Source organism: Melospiza melodia, chromosome 4 (genome assembly GCF_035770615.1).
Source record: "Melospiza melodia melodia isolate bMelMel2 chromosome 4, bMelMel2.pri, whole genome shotgun sequence".
Lineage (NCBI taxonomy): Eukaryota > Metazoa > Chordata > Aves > Passeriformes > Passerellidae > Melospiza > Melospiza melodia.
In genome coordinates this window covers 73347026-73363308 of record NC_086197.1, presented here as the reverse complement: position 1 = coordinate 73363308, position 16283 = coordinate 73347026, and the positions used below count along the sequence as shown (strand labels likewise).

General features: G+C 41.0%; 1 protein-coding gene across 2 annotated transcripts; it reads left to right on the top strand.

The window, feature by feature from the left end:
• Positions 1–86: 86 nt before the first annotated feature.
• Positions 87–5783, top strand: ATP23 (ATP23 metallopeptidase and ATP synthase assembly factor homolog). Of its 2 annotated transcripts, none has more exons than XM_063155163.1 (6): positions 87–309; positions 1236–1281; positions 1389–1470; positions 1750–1887; positions 4244–4327; positions 5240–5783. In XM_063155163.1, exons 1-6 carry the CDS (start codon positions 126–128, stop codon positions 5441–5443), a joined length of 738 nt encoding a protein of 245 aa, XP_063011233.1. In that variant the 5' UTR covers positions 87–125; the 3' UTR covers positions 5444–5783. The 2 variants fall into 2 exon arrangements, with proteins under 2 accessions (XP_063011233.1, XP_063011234.1); XM_063155164.1 differs by having other exon boundaries at positions 169–309; positions 1183–1281.
• Positions 5784–16283: the final 10500 nt, after the last annotated feature.

The following is a 16283-nucleotide window of genomic DNA, read 5'->3' as shown; positions in this document are numbered from 1 at the left end:
CGCCGCCAGGAGCCAACTGCGCCTGCGCGCGCGGCCCCCTAGCCCACGTGCCGGGAGCGCGGCCGGCGATTGGCGCGGCCCCGGGCTCCGCGGCCCTCGGCCGGCGCGGGCCCGCACGGCCGGACATGGGGCAGGGGGAGGCGGATTCGCCACCGGCGGCTGAGAAGAAAGGGGCGGAGGAGGAGGAGGATGATTTCGGCTACCGGCTCTTCCCGGAACGAAATAAGAAGCCGCAGAGTTTCCTGTTCCGCAGCCTCTTCACCTTCCACAACAAGTGCCAGCTGATGCTGAGGCTGACCCTGGAAACGAGTAAGCGCTCCCCGTCCTCCTGCGGGCCCGGCCCGGCGCGGGAGAGGTGCCAGGCGGAGCCCGGGCCGCCCGCGGCCGCCAGCGGCGGTGACCTTGTGCCGCGGGTCCGGGGGACGGCCCGGCCCTGGCCCTCCTGCCGCAGCGCGGCGGGGTGCGGCTGCTGATTTAGGAATATGCTGATTTTGGTTAAGATAAAATACAATGTCAGGAGTGACTTGATTCCTGAACAGCTTTTACTCTGTGTTCTGGGCTATCAAAAAGACCATGGCCATACATCCAGGGAGGTCATTCTCCCCCTCTGTTCTGCTCTCCTGGGACCCCACCTGCAGTACTGCAGCCAGCTCTGGTGCCCCCAGCATAAGAAGAAGATGGAACTGGTGGAGTGGGTCTAGAAAGGCTTCATGGAAACCTCAGAGCAACCTTCCAGTGTCTGAAGGGGCATATGTGGAAGCCAGACAGAGACTCCTCATCAGGAATTGCAGTGATAGGATAAGGAATAACGAGTTTTGCAACAGGGCAAATTTAGGCTAGATACACAGAAGAAATTTTTTACTGTGAGGGTGGTGAGGCACTGGGACAGTTGCCCAGAGCAGCTGTGGTTGCACCATCTGGGCGTGTTCCAAGGCCCAGTTAGATGGGGCTCTGAGGAGCCTGGTCGAGTGGAACGTGTCCTTGCCCAAGGCAGGGGGATTGGAGCTTGTTTATCTCTAAGCTCCCTTCCAACTCAAACAGTTCTATGATTCTATATCACATAGTCTGATCTGTAACAGATGCCAGTTGCATTGCAATAGGATTAAATATTGCAAAGTATAAATTTGCGTGTATAGAGCTTTTCTTGATTTTTCCGTGACTGTCTTTATATTTTGTTTATAGATGATTTTCAAAACTTTTGTCTAGAGAAATTGATTGCAGCAATGTTTTTCTAGATCCGTATGCTCGACTTCTTCTTGAGGCTCTGAAGCAATCTGGTTGGTATGTAAACTAATTTGTCTTTTTCTGTGTACTAATGTCACTGCAATAAGTAGTGACTGAAGATTTTTAAGTTCTTTTCTGTGACTTTGTTTGTTTGGGCCTTTCAGCACTGTCTTCAATGACCGGCACTTTTCTTGTGAAAACTGTGATGGCTGTGTCAGTGGAGGTTTTGATGCTGCCACATCTCAGGTAGGTGCTGGACATAGTACTCTTACAAAGGACTGCAATTTTCTAGTGTTTTGTGGCTAGGATTAAATCTACCCATACTGATACATGAGTTAATCATGAAAACAGGAGAAATGAAAGATGTTCCATGGCATTGGAACTAGTATACTTCAGTATGATAAGGCTGTTAATGTTGAAAAACATCAATCCAAGGACCCTAAATCCTGCTTGTGGTGTGTCTCTTAGAAGTAAGGGAGATGTTGAAACTTAGTGAAAGGACTACCTATATCTCTTCTTCTGCAGATTGTTCTGTGTCAGAACAACATTCGCCGGCAGTCCCATATGAACCGGGTAGTCACACATGAATTGATTCATGCATTTGATCACTGCCGTGCACATGTGGACTGGTTTAAAAATGTCAAACACTTAGCATGTTCAGAGGTAAGTTAAAATGCTTCTAATGTTGTCATTTTATTAATTATTGCTGGTTATTAGGGCTGCTTTGTGTTACATGGTCTGTTACACACAATTAATTTGTTTTAATCCTGTTAATACATTTTGTCCTTTCTGTCAGGTCAACCTAAATAGTTTTGTTCGGAAAACAAATACTTAGTTTTCACAAATATTAGTAAGTTAATGTCATACTAACTAGAATGTGATTACTGTGAGTGTAAGAAGTGGTTATTGACAAATAAGAGAGTTTTTAGAAGTGAAAACACATTCACATGGTAATCAAATGCTTATAGAATTCTTTTTATCCCATGTAAATCATGGTATGTTGGGTGATTATCACAGTAACCTTGGTTTTGTTTAGGTTTTTTTGATTAATAACAAACTTGTCTTTTCCTGTAACATTCATTTTTTGAGTTATTGTGGTATTGCTGCTAGCACACTGTAGTTATGAGTCCATCACCTCTGGATGAGGTTCTGAGTAACCTGGTCTAGTGGAAAGTGTCCCTGCCCATGGCAGGGAGATAAGACCTTGATGATCTTTAAGTCCCCTTAAAACCCAAACCATTCTATGATTCTCTGGTTTCAGAGGATATTTGAGTTTTAAGGGCCTTAACACTTGACACTTCAGGAGGTGAAATTATATGGAGCACATCCTGGGAGGGATTCCTCTTGTGTATGTGACACAGGTGTTGTGTGTATGAATCTGCATGCTTTTATTTCTGGTGTAATCCATATCATTTTGTCGCAGAAAAATTTTTCTCAGGCTCAGCTTCACTCTTTCATTTCTGATTCTTCTCTCTCCTTCCCTGCCAAGTGGCACAGGGAGCCGGGGAATGTGAGCTGTGGTCAGTTCATAGCGCTTTGTCTCTGCTGCTCCTTCATCCTTGCACTCTTTCCCTAGTCCAGCTTGAGACCCTTCCCACGAAATACAGCCCTTCATGAGCTGCTTCAGCATTAGTCTTTCCCTTGGGCTGCTGTTCTTCAAGACCTGCTCCACCTTGACTTATTTCCACAGCATACAGTCTTTCAAGAATGGACTGCTCCAGCACTGGACCCCCAAGGCCCGCAGTTCCTGACAGAAAATGCACTCCTGCGTGGGCTCTCTATGGGCTGCTGCTTTTTTCAGGGCATGTTTGTCTCTCGTGTCGTGATGTCTTCCTTGGACTGCAGTGTGGATATCTGCTCTACTGTGTTCCTTCACAGACTGAAGGGAGACAACCTCTGTCTCCATGGTCTTCTCCTCTGATGCCTGCAGCACCTCCTCCCCATCCTTCCTGAGTGTCTGTGGGGCTGTTTCCCTCACATTTTCATCACTCCTCTGTCTCACAGCTGACCTGTAGGTTTTTTAGTCCTTTCTTGAGTGCGTCATCACAGAGATCCAACCAGCACCAGTAATGGTGGGTCTGTTTTAAAACCAGTTAAAACAGTCTCTGTCTGACATAGGCTCAGCCACTTCTACAGTCTCACAGAAACCACAATGGGAGGCCCCTCACTGCCAACACTTTGCCATGTAAACCTAACACAATAATTCTTAATTATTAACTTTCATATACTTTATTTTTTTTATCCAAGCATTTCCGCAGTGCAGAATAAAGCATGTAAACCTCAAACATAAGTTTTATATAAATCAAGATTGTGCCTGTTCTTGCTCTTGTCAGGATTATTTGTTCATTTCAGGTATTTTGATTACTTAATTTTATGGTATCTACTTTTTTTGTTGACAGCTTTTCTAATTCTTTCTTTTTCATATTTTCCATGCATTTATTTTCACTCTGGTACTTAATTATAGGAAATCAGGATTTATTTACATTTCCTAACAGACTGTGTAGGGTGTAAAATATTTAGCAGACAAAAGAAATTCTAGTGTAGAGGACAAGACAGTTAAGCTAAAACATACATGTTCATCTAAATGTAGGTTTTTGCAAAACAAATGAGTTACAGCTCTTCTGGTATTGCATCTGTAGTCTTTGGAAGGTATCTGCCTTTCTTCCTGACTGCTGTAACAGATTCTGATATAGATTGGGGAGAATAATATTACTTCCCATGTTCTTCTAGCAGTTCATCTATATACATACATATAATCTCTACTGCTCATTTATTTATATTTTAGGGATGTGTGAGAGGTAGTTCCTGGAGAAACCTGAAGGTTGTTGTTGTTCACTGAGGCTGAGATGGATGTAGAGGGTATGGTAGTAACAGGTGCTTAAGAAGCTAAAGTGGCCTCGGGAATCTCCCCTACCAACAGTCATCAGAAGTGTAGAAGAAAAATGTTTGTTACAATTTCTTGGGCTTTGTATTTTCATGTGTTTCTCTGATCTTGTGATTTTTTTATTTTTCTCAATAGATTCGAGCTGCTAATCTCAGTGGAGACTGTACTTTGATGAATGAAATAGCCAGGTTTAAATTTGGATTGAAAGGGCACCATCAGGTAAAAACTGTGGCTATTAAAATCTAATAATTTATTATGTTACCTACTTGGTCTTAGCCTTCTGAGCTTTCATAGCTGAAAATTTTAGAAAAAGAAATAGATGCTATGGAGTTGCTGTTTCCACTTAACTAACCCTTAATGATCAATGTTAGGTTTTTTTCCCCACCTTGTTATTTTCATTGGAGTGAAATCCCTGAACATTTAGTCATGTTTTAAAGCATTACCACTAACAATGGATGGCTAATAAAACCATGGCAGGAAATGTAGTGGAAATACCTTATCCCCTTTAAGTGGTTGACACTCTTAAAAAGTTATTGAAAACTGAAGGAAGCAAAATGAGAAGATTTCTAAATAAGCATGTGTATTAAGTCTTGTAGGAATTATTTTTGTGAATAGTAATGAAGTCTACAGATTGAGACCCAAGTAATTGCTCATTTTAGAGTGGCATTTAGCTTGTAGATGATGTTTACATATTTTCTGGTCTTTTGGCAAACAAACTATAAGAAAAAGTTACCATGAAGAGAAGTATCAAAATTAAGGCCAGTAAAGAAGTCATTCCATTGTTTCACAGCATTTCAGTTTGTAAAGAACCTAAGTGGTATTTGTGTTTGTCGCTTTCTAACCTTTTTTTTGTGTCCAGGTCAAGTTTTACAAATACTTAATACCTACAAATAATGCCAAATTGTATTTTAATTCCTATTCTAAGGAATGTCTTTTAATTATTTCATGGTTTATGTGTACATGGAAAACTAAAGCGCATTGTTTACACAGGATGGAACTAAAATGTACTTCAATGCTTACTACAGGCACTGTTTGACTCTTCTTTCATACAAAATTGTTGCCTATACAGTAGGATACAAAATGTGGAAAAAAGTTGCGCTAATAATGACAGATTTTTTTTTTTCACTTCAGACTTGTGTACGAGACAGAGCAATTCGTTCCATTCTGGCTGTTAGAAAAGTTAGCAAAGAAACCGCAGAAAAAGCTGTGGATGAAGTTTTTGATGCCTGCTTCAATGATCTGGAACCTTTTGGAAGAATCCCACACAGCAAGGCAGATGCAAAACGTGCTTACAGAGACTTTCAGAACAGAGATCGCTATACTGCTAATTTGTAAGGGTGGAGGGGAAAGCCGCGTGAGGAATTACATTAATGCCTGATTGTTCAGTAACATCTGGAGTTACAGTCCATGCCCACAGTGCATGTGGAAAGGGCAAATCTATCAAGCGTATTAATTAATTTTTTAGATATTTTTTGTGAGCCAACTTCTATGGAAGTAAATGGGGTAAATGAACAAGACTAAAAATGGTGCTTGCTCACCTGTTATTCCAGAAAGATAATTCAGTATGCCAAATGATTGTCAAATACAATTCAATGTGCTTTTTTCACTCTGGCTGACTAGGACTTGGTATCTGAAATTTTGTTGCCACTGAATAAATCTTTCCATAAAATCTTAATGTTTTCCCTGTCTTCGATACACAGTAATGAAGTTGATAATCTTCATCACTTTATTTTAAAAGATGGGCCCCTGAACTGCAGCTCTATGCTCTAGATTTAATAACTATGGGTAAACCCAAAATTTAGTAACCGCCACATTTGCTTTTGAGCACGTCCTGAAATTCTTGGGTGGTTATCATTTCCAGTGGTGGGAAAGCTTTTGTGACTTGAGTCCTTTATGCCCTGAATATGCTGCTCATGTCCTCCTTGTCTTTGGTATTGGAGGACCAGGTATGATGATCAGTGTTGCCTTCTCCTGTTCTGTGTTCCAAAATGTTTTGTGACAAGAGGACTGTCAACGTATGAAGCTTTTTCGGGCAATACGTAATTTGACTGTAGTGGGGCAGCAGACTCTGGTGGGACTTGAGCTGCAGTGAGGCACTGAGCTGCTCTGGAAGGGAAATGTCAGCACATGCACCATTTTCAAGAGCCTGACATGCTGCAGCTGAAAGGAGGAGGTAATCCCAAGTACCTCCAGAATTTGGCAGCCTTTGACAGGGCCCTTATTTTACTGTAGACTTGGGCTCCTGCAATCCACCTATTTATTTCACATCCCTACAATGTTTTGGATCTGACCATCGTTCTGTAGTTTCCTCCTGGGAAGTATTCAGTCATGTGATAAATCTCCAGCCCACTGGTCGTGCTTCTAAGGTGTCACTCAGGAACAAGGTGCCTGAAGATGACAACAGTGTGTTGCCTTTTCCTGATCAGTTTCATCACTTTAAGATTAAAACCTAAGCACAGTCCTCACAAAGGACAAAGCGTAGCATACACAAAGTGCCTGAGAAAGCTGATCAAGCCTGATTAGGAGTTCTGTTTGTGTTGGGCTATGAATGGGTTGCATTTATTTCCAGGTGTAGCATAATTCATGCCTACAGGAACCATTGCTTATGGGGCTAAGCATTGGTGTAGATCCCTCAGAAAGTCATCCCCATTGTACTTGAAGTTAGGTCTTGACTGAGATTCTTCAGTAGTTTTACAGAATTTCAAATGGAGATTTCATAATCTTATTTTTCTGGGGTAATTCATCAGTGACTGACATAATCTCATGGCTGAATATCTGAACAGAAAAAATTGGGTATAATAATGTAGATACCTATGGAGAAAATTACACATTGAATTCTAGGCTTCCCATTATCCATGCAGTCTCTATAGACCTGGAGTCTCCAAAATCCTCTGAGGATCAGAGATGCTTTGAAATCAGCATAATAGTATGTGTTAATAGTCCCTTAACCTTTACTGTTTTTCAAGTCACCATTTTAATCAGTATGATGCTGGGTTTTTTATACCAAAGTTCTGCTTTAATTAATGTGTGTGTGTTTGCATTTATATTGTATTTTGACCAATACACAGTTTGATTATATACATTTGTCTTCTATCTGGGATAAGCTTTATGAAGTCTACTTAGAAATGAAAAATATAGCAATAAAAACTAGAAAATGCAAGTATACAATCTGCTTTTTTTTCTTTAATATTTTTGATTGGTGAACATCAAACATTTAATTATGAAAATCTATTCAAACATATCTACAGGAAATATTGCTAGTAAAGAGAACATTGAATTGTAGAAAGACACAATTCTTAACATATAGTATGTTTCATAGTGTATCTTAACATATAGTATGTTTCATAGTAGATCACTGTGAAACAGTTGGAGACCATGTTGGGCACTGTAATCACAAAATGTTTGATTTTGTGCAATTCTTGGAGAAGTAAAGAGGGACCTGAGCAGAACTGCTGCCTTGGACTTCCAGAGGGCAGACTTCATCCTGTGTAGGAGGTTGGTTGGCAGGGTACCTTGGGAGGCAGTCCTGAAGGTCAAAGGCGTCCAAGAAGGTTGGACAATCTTCAAGAAGGAAATTGTCAAGGGGCTGGAGCAGGCCCGACAGAGAGCTTTGGCAGGAGCTCAGGGAAAACAGGAGATTTAGAAGACAGGCCAGGCCTCTCAGGAGGACTACAAGGATATCATGAGGTTTTGCAGTGAGCAAATTAGACGGGCCAAAGCCTAGCTAGAGGTTAATCCGGCTATTGCCTAAAATAGAAGTGTTTCAATCAGTACCTTTGTGACAAAAGGAGGGTTAAGGAGACTATGGATGCCTTATTGGATGGGAGGGGAAACAGTAACAATAAGGAAAAGGCTGAGGTACTCGATGCCTTTTTTGTCTCAGTCTTTAGTAGTAAGACCAGTTCTCTGAGATCCCAGCCCCTTGATGTGAGGGACAGGGGCAGGGAGCAGAATGAATCCAAGGGGAAACGTTCAGTGACCTGCTACACCACTTAGACACAAGTGCCTGGGACTGCATGGAATCCAACCATGGATACTGAGGGAGCAGGCAGAAGTGCTCACTGAACTATCTTCCATCATTTATCAGCAGTCGTGGCCTAATGGGAAGGCCATAGTTGACTGGAGGTTAGCAAATGTGATGCCCAGTTACAAGTAGGGTCAAAAGGATCCAGGGAGCTAGAGGCCTGTTGGACTTGCCTTTGAGATGGGGAAGGTCATGGAGCAGATCATCTTGAGTGCCATGATGTGGCACATACAGGACAACCAGGAGTCAGGCCCAGCCAGCATGGTTTATGAAAGGCAGCCTGTGCAGCACTACAGGCTGAGGGGAGAGTGTCTGGAAAGGTGCACCTGGGGGTGTTGGTTGATAGTTGTCTGAACATGAGCCAGTGTGTGCCCAGGCGGCCAAGAAGGTCAATGGCATCCTGGTGTGTATCAGAAATAGTGAGGCCAGCAGGACCAGGGCAATGATCATCCCCTTATACTCAGCACTGGTGAAGCCACACCTTGAACTCTGTGCTCAGTTTCAAGCCCCTCACTTGAAGTGCTGGAACATGATCAGAAAAGGGAAATAGGGCTGATGAAGCATCTAGAGCACAAGTCGTATAAAAAGCAGTTGAAGAAATTTGGCTTCTTTATAATGAAGAAAAGGGGGTCTGGGGAAAGCTTTATCTCTCTGTATGACTACTGCAGGTTGTAGCCAGGTGGGGCCTGGTCTCTTTTCCCAAACAAGTGACAGGAAAAAAGGAAACAACCTCAAGGTGTACCTGGAGAGGTTTGGATTGGGTATTAGGAGATACTTCTTCATGGAAATGATTGTCAAGCATTGGAACAGGCTGTCCAAGGAAATGGTTGAGTCACCATCCCTGAAAGTATTTAGAAGACACATTTAGTGGTGGACTTGGCATCATTACTCTAACAGTCAGACTCAATGATCTTTTCAGCCTAAATGATTCTTTGATTCTCTGTAATAATTTCTATGAAATGAAATTGCATATCCAGAAAAAGTCAGTTTAAGCAACGGATATTTTTCAGTTATACCAAGTCAAATTATAATGGCAGAATGTATGCACAGCAAGTCACCAGAAAGCAATCAAGATGGTCTAATGGGCTTCTATTCCTTGAGAAAAGGAGGGACAATAATTACATGGAACTTTGCACATACTGTTTATCAATTTGAGCAATCATTTCATTGCTTCAGGTGCAATTTTAACCTGCATCCTTTTTTCACATCAAAACAGAGGTTAAAAAAAACAAGTAAAAACTGTGCAAATATGAAAAATCTGTGGATCGAATAAGCAGCAGAGGGAGCTGAAGGACTGTGGAACAGCATAGTGCTGTGGAAAATCAGCTGCAGACTACACACAGCTGTTCTTCAGTGAGCAGTTCACTCTTGGTTAAAATTTCTGGTTTAATCAAACTTGCATAACTTTAATATTAAAAGAAGTTCAAAATTAAACCGTATTTCAATTCCTTTTTTTTTTTTTTTCTGTTTCTAAAGAATATTTGCTTCCTTTAGAAGAAATCTTCAAAACATGTATGGAAATACTTTTGCCATCCGTGCTGTTTTGGAGTGTGATTGTGTTCACAGGGACACTTAGATAAATGCTGGGATGCATGTGGCAGACCAAAACGTTAAAGCTGTAAAGACCCATCATTGGTAATCACAATTATGAAATTACATTAGCTTAATCTCTTATTCCTCATGCCTGAATTTTCAGAATATTATAATTTTTTCTCTTAAATCTGAAAGATTATCAAGTTTTGACCAAAAGAGAAGGGCATCACTGTCAAAATAGTAAAGATACATAATTTTACACAGAAGAGTAGTTTAATAAAGAGCCTTCAGTTATTTTATTTCTGCTAGAGAGGAAGTGCTAGCTGTGACAACATACATCGCTCAATAGCTGCTTGGCAGAGTTCTTTTAAAGTTTGTAGCACCTAGCTCTCAGTTGCATGGATGTATGTCTGTTACCCCAGGAGCCTTCAGATATTGATTGTAGCTTTTTAAAACTGTTTTAGAGACTGTAGCAAGTATAAGTGAAAACAACAAAAATCATCAGTAAACAGAAAAACCCAACTCTGAAATAAAGAAAAGTTCAGAATTTCTCAGGGCTTGGTCAGGGAGTCTTATTGCTTGCTAGATTTGAAGAATTCAGCACCAAGAGATTATTATCCTATGGAAATCCACCCAAACTAACTAATAAACATTCATACTTTAGCTTGCCTGTATGTCTGATTAAAAAGAAAACTAGAAAACAGAGATTTACTTGGGTTTTTTTTGTTTGTTTGGTTGGTTAGTTTGGGTGGGGTTTTTGTTTGTTTGATTTTGACTTTTTATGAGTTTTTTGGTTTATTTTTTGAGGGGTTTTTGGGTATTGTTGTTGTAGTTGTAACTCTCTAATGGATCATGAGAAAATAATTCAGAGCTTAGGAGACAAACCATTACTTTCACTTTTCTCAAGAAAAAGATGACAGCAGGAAAAAGGAGAAGATGAAAGTAGGGAAAAGGAGAAGAAGGGCACGCACAAAGAACTCTGTGCTGCTGAGTAAGGAACCAATAACGAAGAGACATCTTGGTTTGAGCCTCCATTCTCAGCAAAAAGTTCTTTGCTGGTTCTAAACCCATGTTCTCCACTGACAGAGATCTGCTTGGGAAGGGGCTGGAAGCAAGGCAGGCTGCGTAGCAGCTGGGCAGCATGCTGGCTGCAGGGCCGGCAGGGACCCTCCAGTATCCAGGCACTTTTGTCAATTCCCCTCACTCCTTCCAAGTGCAAAGTGGAGCCCTTCGAGGCACCTTCCCACTCCCAGAATGTTTCAGGGTTGAATGATTTTCTTTCATCTCCATTTGTTGTCCTGCTGTTTTCTCCGTGTTTGAGGGAATTACTTCTCCATGAACACATTACACCTGTTCCTCTTTCCTACTCAGATTCTTCCTATGCATCTGTATCATGAAAGACTCTTTAAAGATTGATTAAAGAATTGCCAGCAAAGGCATCAGTAAGAACAAGTTTAATATAACAGTGGCAGCATGACAAAATTTGTTGGCAAGGTTTAATCTACTACTTACTAGATGGTTAGGGCACACTGAGGAAAAGCAACAAAAAAAATTCAGAGCCAATCAATCCAAACCCTAAGGGTCCAATAACACTTAACAGCATTTAAATTTGATAGTACTTAAACTTAACAACATTTCACCTAATTTACTTCATAATTTAAACAATTTGTCAAAGAATTCATATAGGATTTGCTATATCACAATAGTAATTTACTTACAGGCCTAACTTCCTTACAAATCTAAAGTACTTAAGAATCAAGGAGAGCAGCATTTCTCCCACATTTGATATGCATGCTTGCATGCACACAGACATAAAGAGTCTGTACAAAGTAACTATGAAAAAGTACCATTGAAGGTAGTGGAATACCCCCTTCAGATGCATTTTGTCCTGTCAATGGGTGAAGGGTTGAGCCTCGGGGAGTGGGGGTCTCAGATCTATTGTCATTTGGCAGTCCTTCGAGTACAGCAAACCTGAGAGTTTGCTGGCTCTGAGAGGTGCTCTGCTCAGAGGGAGGTTGCTGGTCACAGCCTGCTGTGACAGGACAGCTCAAACGGTCTCATTTTAAACAGGGTCACACGACAGCCAGCTTTAGTCATGGCAATGTTTCATTTTGTCCGCTCTTCAGATCGGAAACTTTCTTTGAAAGAATGAGAAAAAAATTGTTCTCCTTGAGTTGTTATTCAGGCAAAAAAAGCTTCCAAGGTTGTTAAAAAATATGGGGAGGAGGTCATTAGGCAGCAGAGGTTCCTGGGAGCAGATGGTATTTCTGATAAGCTCAACAGTTGCCCAGCCCAGGTGCTGTTGGTCAGGGCCGAGGCTTGGCAAGCATTTTTCAGAATATATTGAGGCCTGGAGATGGGGGGATGCACTGCCACACTTTGCATGTGCAAGTAAAGGAGGGCCTTTCTTCTTTTCCTTTCATAACTACTTACCTTTTCCTTCTCCCACTGTGCATCTCCAATGTACACAAAGAAGAAGATAAATGAAATTTTATTTAGGGAATGAATCTGCTGTTACGTGTGTGAGAACAAGGGGTATTTCTTCCAAGTGTCCTCTTTTAATTTCTACCTCCTAATGCCATAGCACTGGATTTTACACTGATAGCTTTAATCTGGTCTCATGGGAGGCAGCTGGGAGTTCCCAGGGATTCCCCAGGATCAGAATGTGAGTGAGTAGTTGAATCCCTTTCCCCAGGTCCTGTTTTACACAGCTTCCTTCTCACCTCCAGTCATATGCTCATGTATAAACCTGGATACCTGTAGGCATCTTCTCTGTGTCGCTCGCACTCCTCCTGTGTCCCAGCTCCTCCTACTGTCCTTCTCTGCTCCTCAGCTGCCCTCACACTTCCTGCATCCATGCCAAACTGTTGTTGGTGCCAGCTGGTGTCTCACCACATTTTACTCTCTTGATTTGACACTTTACTGGAATGCACTTGGGAAACCATTGGGGAATATGTTTCTTTACCATAGGAACCATGGCAGGGGATAGGGATTACCTGTCAGACCTCATGCTGATACTGAATTGAATTTCTGTCAGGGCTGAATATTCATTCATGGGAACTGGAGCATTCATTGGTATCACAGAATATATATTACCCTCAGGTTTCACGCCTTCTGCCTTAGACCTTCTGGTACGAGGAGTAGGAGACTAATTACCTATAGGACTGGGAATACAAGAAAAGAAGGTCACAGGTACATATTTCCATCTTGATGCATTTTCTGACTGCTGAGTAAAAGCAGACTTAAAAGGACAACTTTAATATCCTTTCCTGCTCTTTGGATTCCTCCAGTGTTGGAACCCAAGACATTTCTCTGACTGCCCTGGAGGACTCAAGACCCTGGCAGGGGGCTCAGAGACCTTGGCATGGGGTGAAAGACACCTGTGCCTTCGATTTTAACCCATGGAAACAATTACCAACTTTGTGTGAAAACTTACAAGCCACAAGGGTTTGAATAGAATGATAGTGAATTTATCACAGGGTGAAAACGTAGGATCTTAGGGTTTTTAGAATGGGGGTTCAAGAGGCAAGATGGAGGAATCTGGGAATGTCCTGTCTTTCTTCTTTTTCTTCTTGTCCTCCATCTTCTGCTGTGATGGTGGCACTTCTGGATTGGTTTAGGGTAGAGGCAAACTGCCTATCATAGGTGATAGGTATTGGAAAATTATTTTAAGTAAAGTACACGTACTTTTAGTATAAAAAGATAACACCGCCCCAAGGGTGGTCGGTGTACCTCAACCTGACCTGCTGGACAGACCTCTGCAGGTCTGAAAAACAATGTGTTAGATAAGAGAAAATAAAAAATCCAAAAACCAGAAGTGAGGAATCTCGACTACTTCTTCGGTCACGGGGCTGGAAAAAAAGACTCTTTAATACCTCAGGAGCCATTTCAGCAACAACAAACCCGAGACTCCAGTGGAGTGAGTTTTCCTCCAGCCACTAACTGAAGTAGACTGGATATATGCCAACTTTTTCTGATTCCTGCATATTTCTACTTACTCCATGAAAACAAAAGATACCAAGGGTGTCCCCTTCCTTTTCTTTACAATACCCATACTCTGACATAATATTCCCCAAGAGGTGGCAAACCTTTAAGACTTCTGCTCAGAAATAAAGAGATGCTCTGTGTTTCACACATGGGCTCAGGAAGCCTTCCTGATTTCAGTCAATGAACCTTGGATAGCTGAGTCTTTGATGCAGTTAGGCTTTTAGAAATCTTACTGTTCACAGGCCTTTTCAAATGCCTATCTCATAGAAAATGCACTTTTCTGAAGATATTTTCTAGAAATCTGCTAACCCCGTTCAGTGAAGGCTGAGCATGTAATTTCTATCACCATGAAGTAAGGTATCTACTGTATGTGCAGTGCTAAAGTCTTAACATGGAGAAAAAAAGTAAATTTTAACATTTTCTTTAACATTTCTTTTAGATTTCATCTTAGAAAGTATTATGTTTAGAAAGTATTATGTTTAGGAAGTATTAGTATTAGTTTAGTTACTTTTTGTCTTGGCGCATTGGCCTTTGTAGACCTTTTTTGAGACACATAACTGTCACCATTCATGATGTGGTTAATGTAAGCAATCTAACTCCAATCCAAATGCTGAGATAAAAGGCAACAGATCTGGTGCCAGAGGTTGGGTGTCTGAGAGTAGATGATCCCATGTTGTCTGAGGGTGACTGAAGAACCATGGGTGAATATTGAAGTGAAGGGAGACGACCATCCTATTGATGAGCATCGACTCCAGATTTATTGATCCAAAAGGCACGTTTTTATAACCGCGTTAATTAAGATCATACATATTGCAAAACTTGAGCTCACGATAGGCTACAGAGAAAACATTAACCCCTTCCTTTGTTTTCAATACCTCTGGTTTGTTTATTAAAACCAAGATTTGTGTTCTCACCCTGATATGGAAAAGTTCTCAAAACTTCCAAGTCTGTTCCCAGACCAGCCAAGGACAGAATGTTTACCTGTTATGAGAAGACTGTCTGAGAATCCTGCTGTTTATAAAAATGTGCCTGAGAACCGAGGTTTTACAGAAATAGACTTGGGAACTGCTGCTTTATGGCTGTCTTTTACTTTTCCATCAGCTGTATATTTTCATGGCCTCTTTCTTTAAGCCATGTTTGAACCAAGCTCTCCACAGGTGAACTTTAAGAAAACACTAGGATAATACATTTTCCTATTCAAAATCACCCTTCTCTGTGATGACCCTCTTTCTTGCTTCTTCAAGACTCTTGGACATGCTCCTTATCTCCTGAGAGTCTCATGAAACTGCTGTCGACTCTCTCCATTCCCTCCTGCAGCAGTGATGGTGGCAGCTATCCATCTTCAGGTATATGTGCTTCTGCCTGAGAAATTCTTAAAGTAGTGCTTAGAGTAAACCTCCCTCTTGTGCAATCTTTGTTTCATCGCTGGAGATGTCTGTGGAAACCAGCATTTCTATAGTTATGTTAACAGCTGTGTAGAAGTCTTTTAGAGCTCTAGGTTTTGTTTAAATTTCTTCTGATATGGTTTAAGTGGGGGTTTTGGTGCTATTTTCCTTTGTTTGTTTGTTCTGTTTATGTTTTTGTAGGGTTTTGTGTGTTTGTTTTCATTTTGTTTGATTTTTTTTTAAACAGAACCCTTGTCCTCTTCAGCTGTAGCCTTATAAAGAAAAGTCTAAAGGAATGGGCTGGAGAAAGGATTAAATTACTTATTTCTGGCCTTGTAAACTGTGTCAGTGAAAAAATCCAAACCTTTTCACTGCCTCTATTTCTCTTCTTCAGGAATCCTATTTTCAAGATGTGAATGTCAGACTCTCAGGGACACAGACTCTTTTGTGCAGCTCTGGAAGTTCTAATCAGTAAAGCACTTAAGAACTTACTTACATTTAATCCTGTCATTTTTACAGACTTACTATTTGTTGCCTTGTGAACCACAGTACTCAGCACCTTGGAGAACAGTTCCCTGAGTGCATCAAGTGCACTTGAACTTGCTCAGTGAGCTATTGCATGTATGGTCCTCTCAAAACACAAAAGGAAGGTCATTAAATCGATGTGACACACTTCCTGAGTAGTATGTTAACTTCAGCGGTGTCTTTGCATTTCCATTTAAAGTGTTATTGTCTGCCTGCTGAGACTCCTCCTGCTTTATAGCAGCCATATCTTGTACTAAAGCGAACTTTACAGTGCATTGTTAAAAACCTTTCACAACAGAGGCTGCTGGTATTTAATGGTGAATGGTAAGATTCATGTTTGTAGTTAGTCAAGTTTTGAAGCATTTGTGCATTCTTTGGCACGAAAACTCCTCTACAAATGTAAGATGATTATGACTGTGACTTGTCTCCTTGGAGAGCGAAAAACATGGCTAGTCTAAAAAATTCTAGCAACATCCTCTTAAGGCCCTAGGTTTTGTTCATTCAAGTCACAAATTTCTCAACAGAAGTGGAAATAATAGGATACTGATGGCAAATTGGTTTTTTCCACATCATGACTATAAATAAGTTACCTAAGCCAACTTTTCTAATCCAAATTCTGAATAAAAGTTTGCACCTAAGTTCAATAGAAGAATGATGCAGAGTGACTAATGTTCCTTATAACTGTTCTTTGATGAATACTTAGATCCCATAACTTATAATA

Excerpts from the sequence above, each read along its gene's own strand:
- ATP23 (XM_063155163.1), top strand. The coding sequence starts at position 126 with ATGGGGCAGGGGGAGGCGGATTCGCCACCGGCGGCTGAGAAGAAAGGG. Across the intron at positions 310-1,235 it reads GAGGCTGACCCTGGAAACGA|ATCCGTATGCTCGACTTCTT; the intron begins GTAAGCGCTCCC and ends ATGTTTTTCTAG. Across the intron at positions 1,888-4,243 it reads AACACTTAGCATGTTCAGAG|ATTCGAGCTGCTAATCTCAG; the intron begins GTAAGTTAAAAT and ends TTTTCTCAATAG.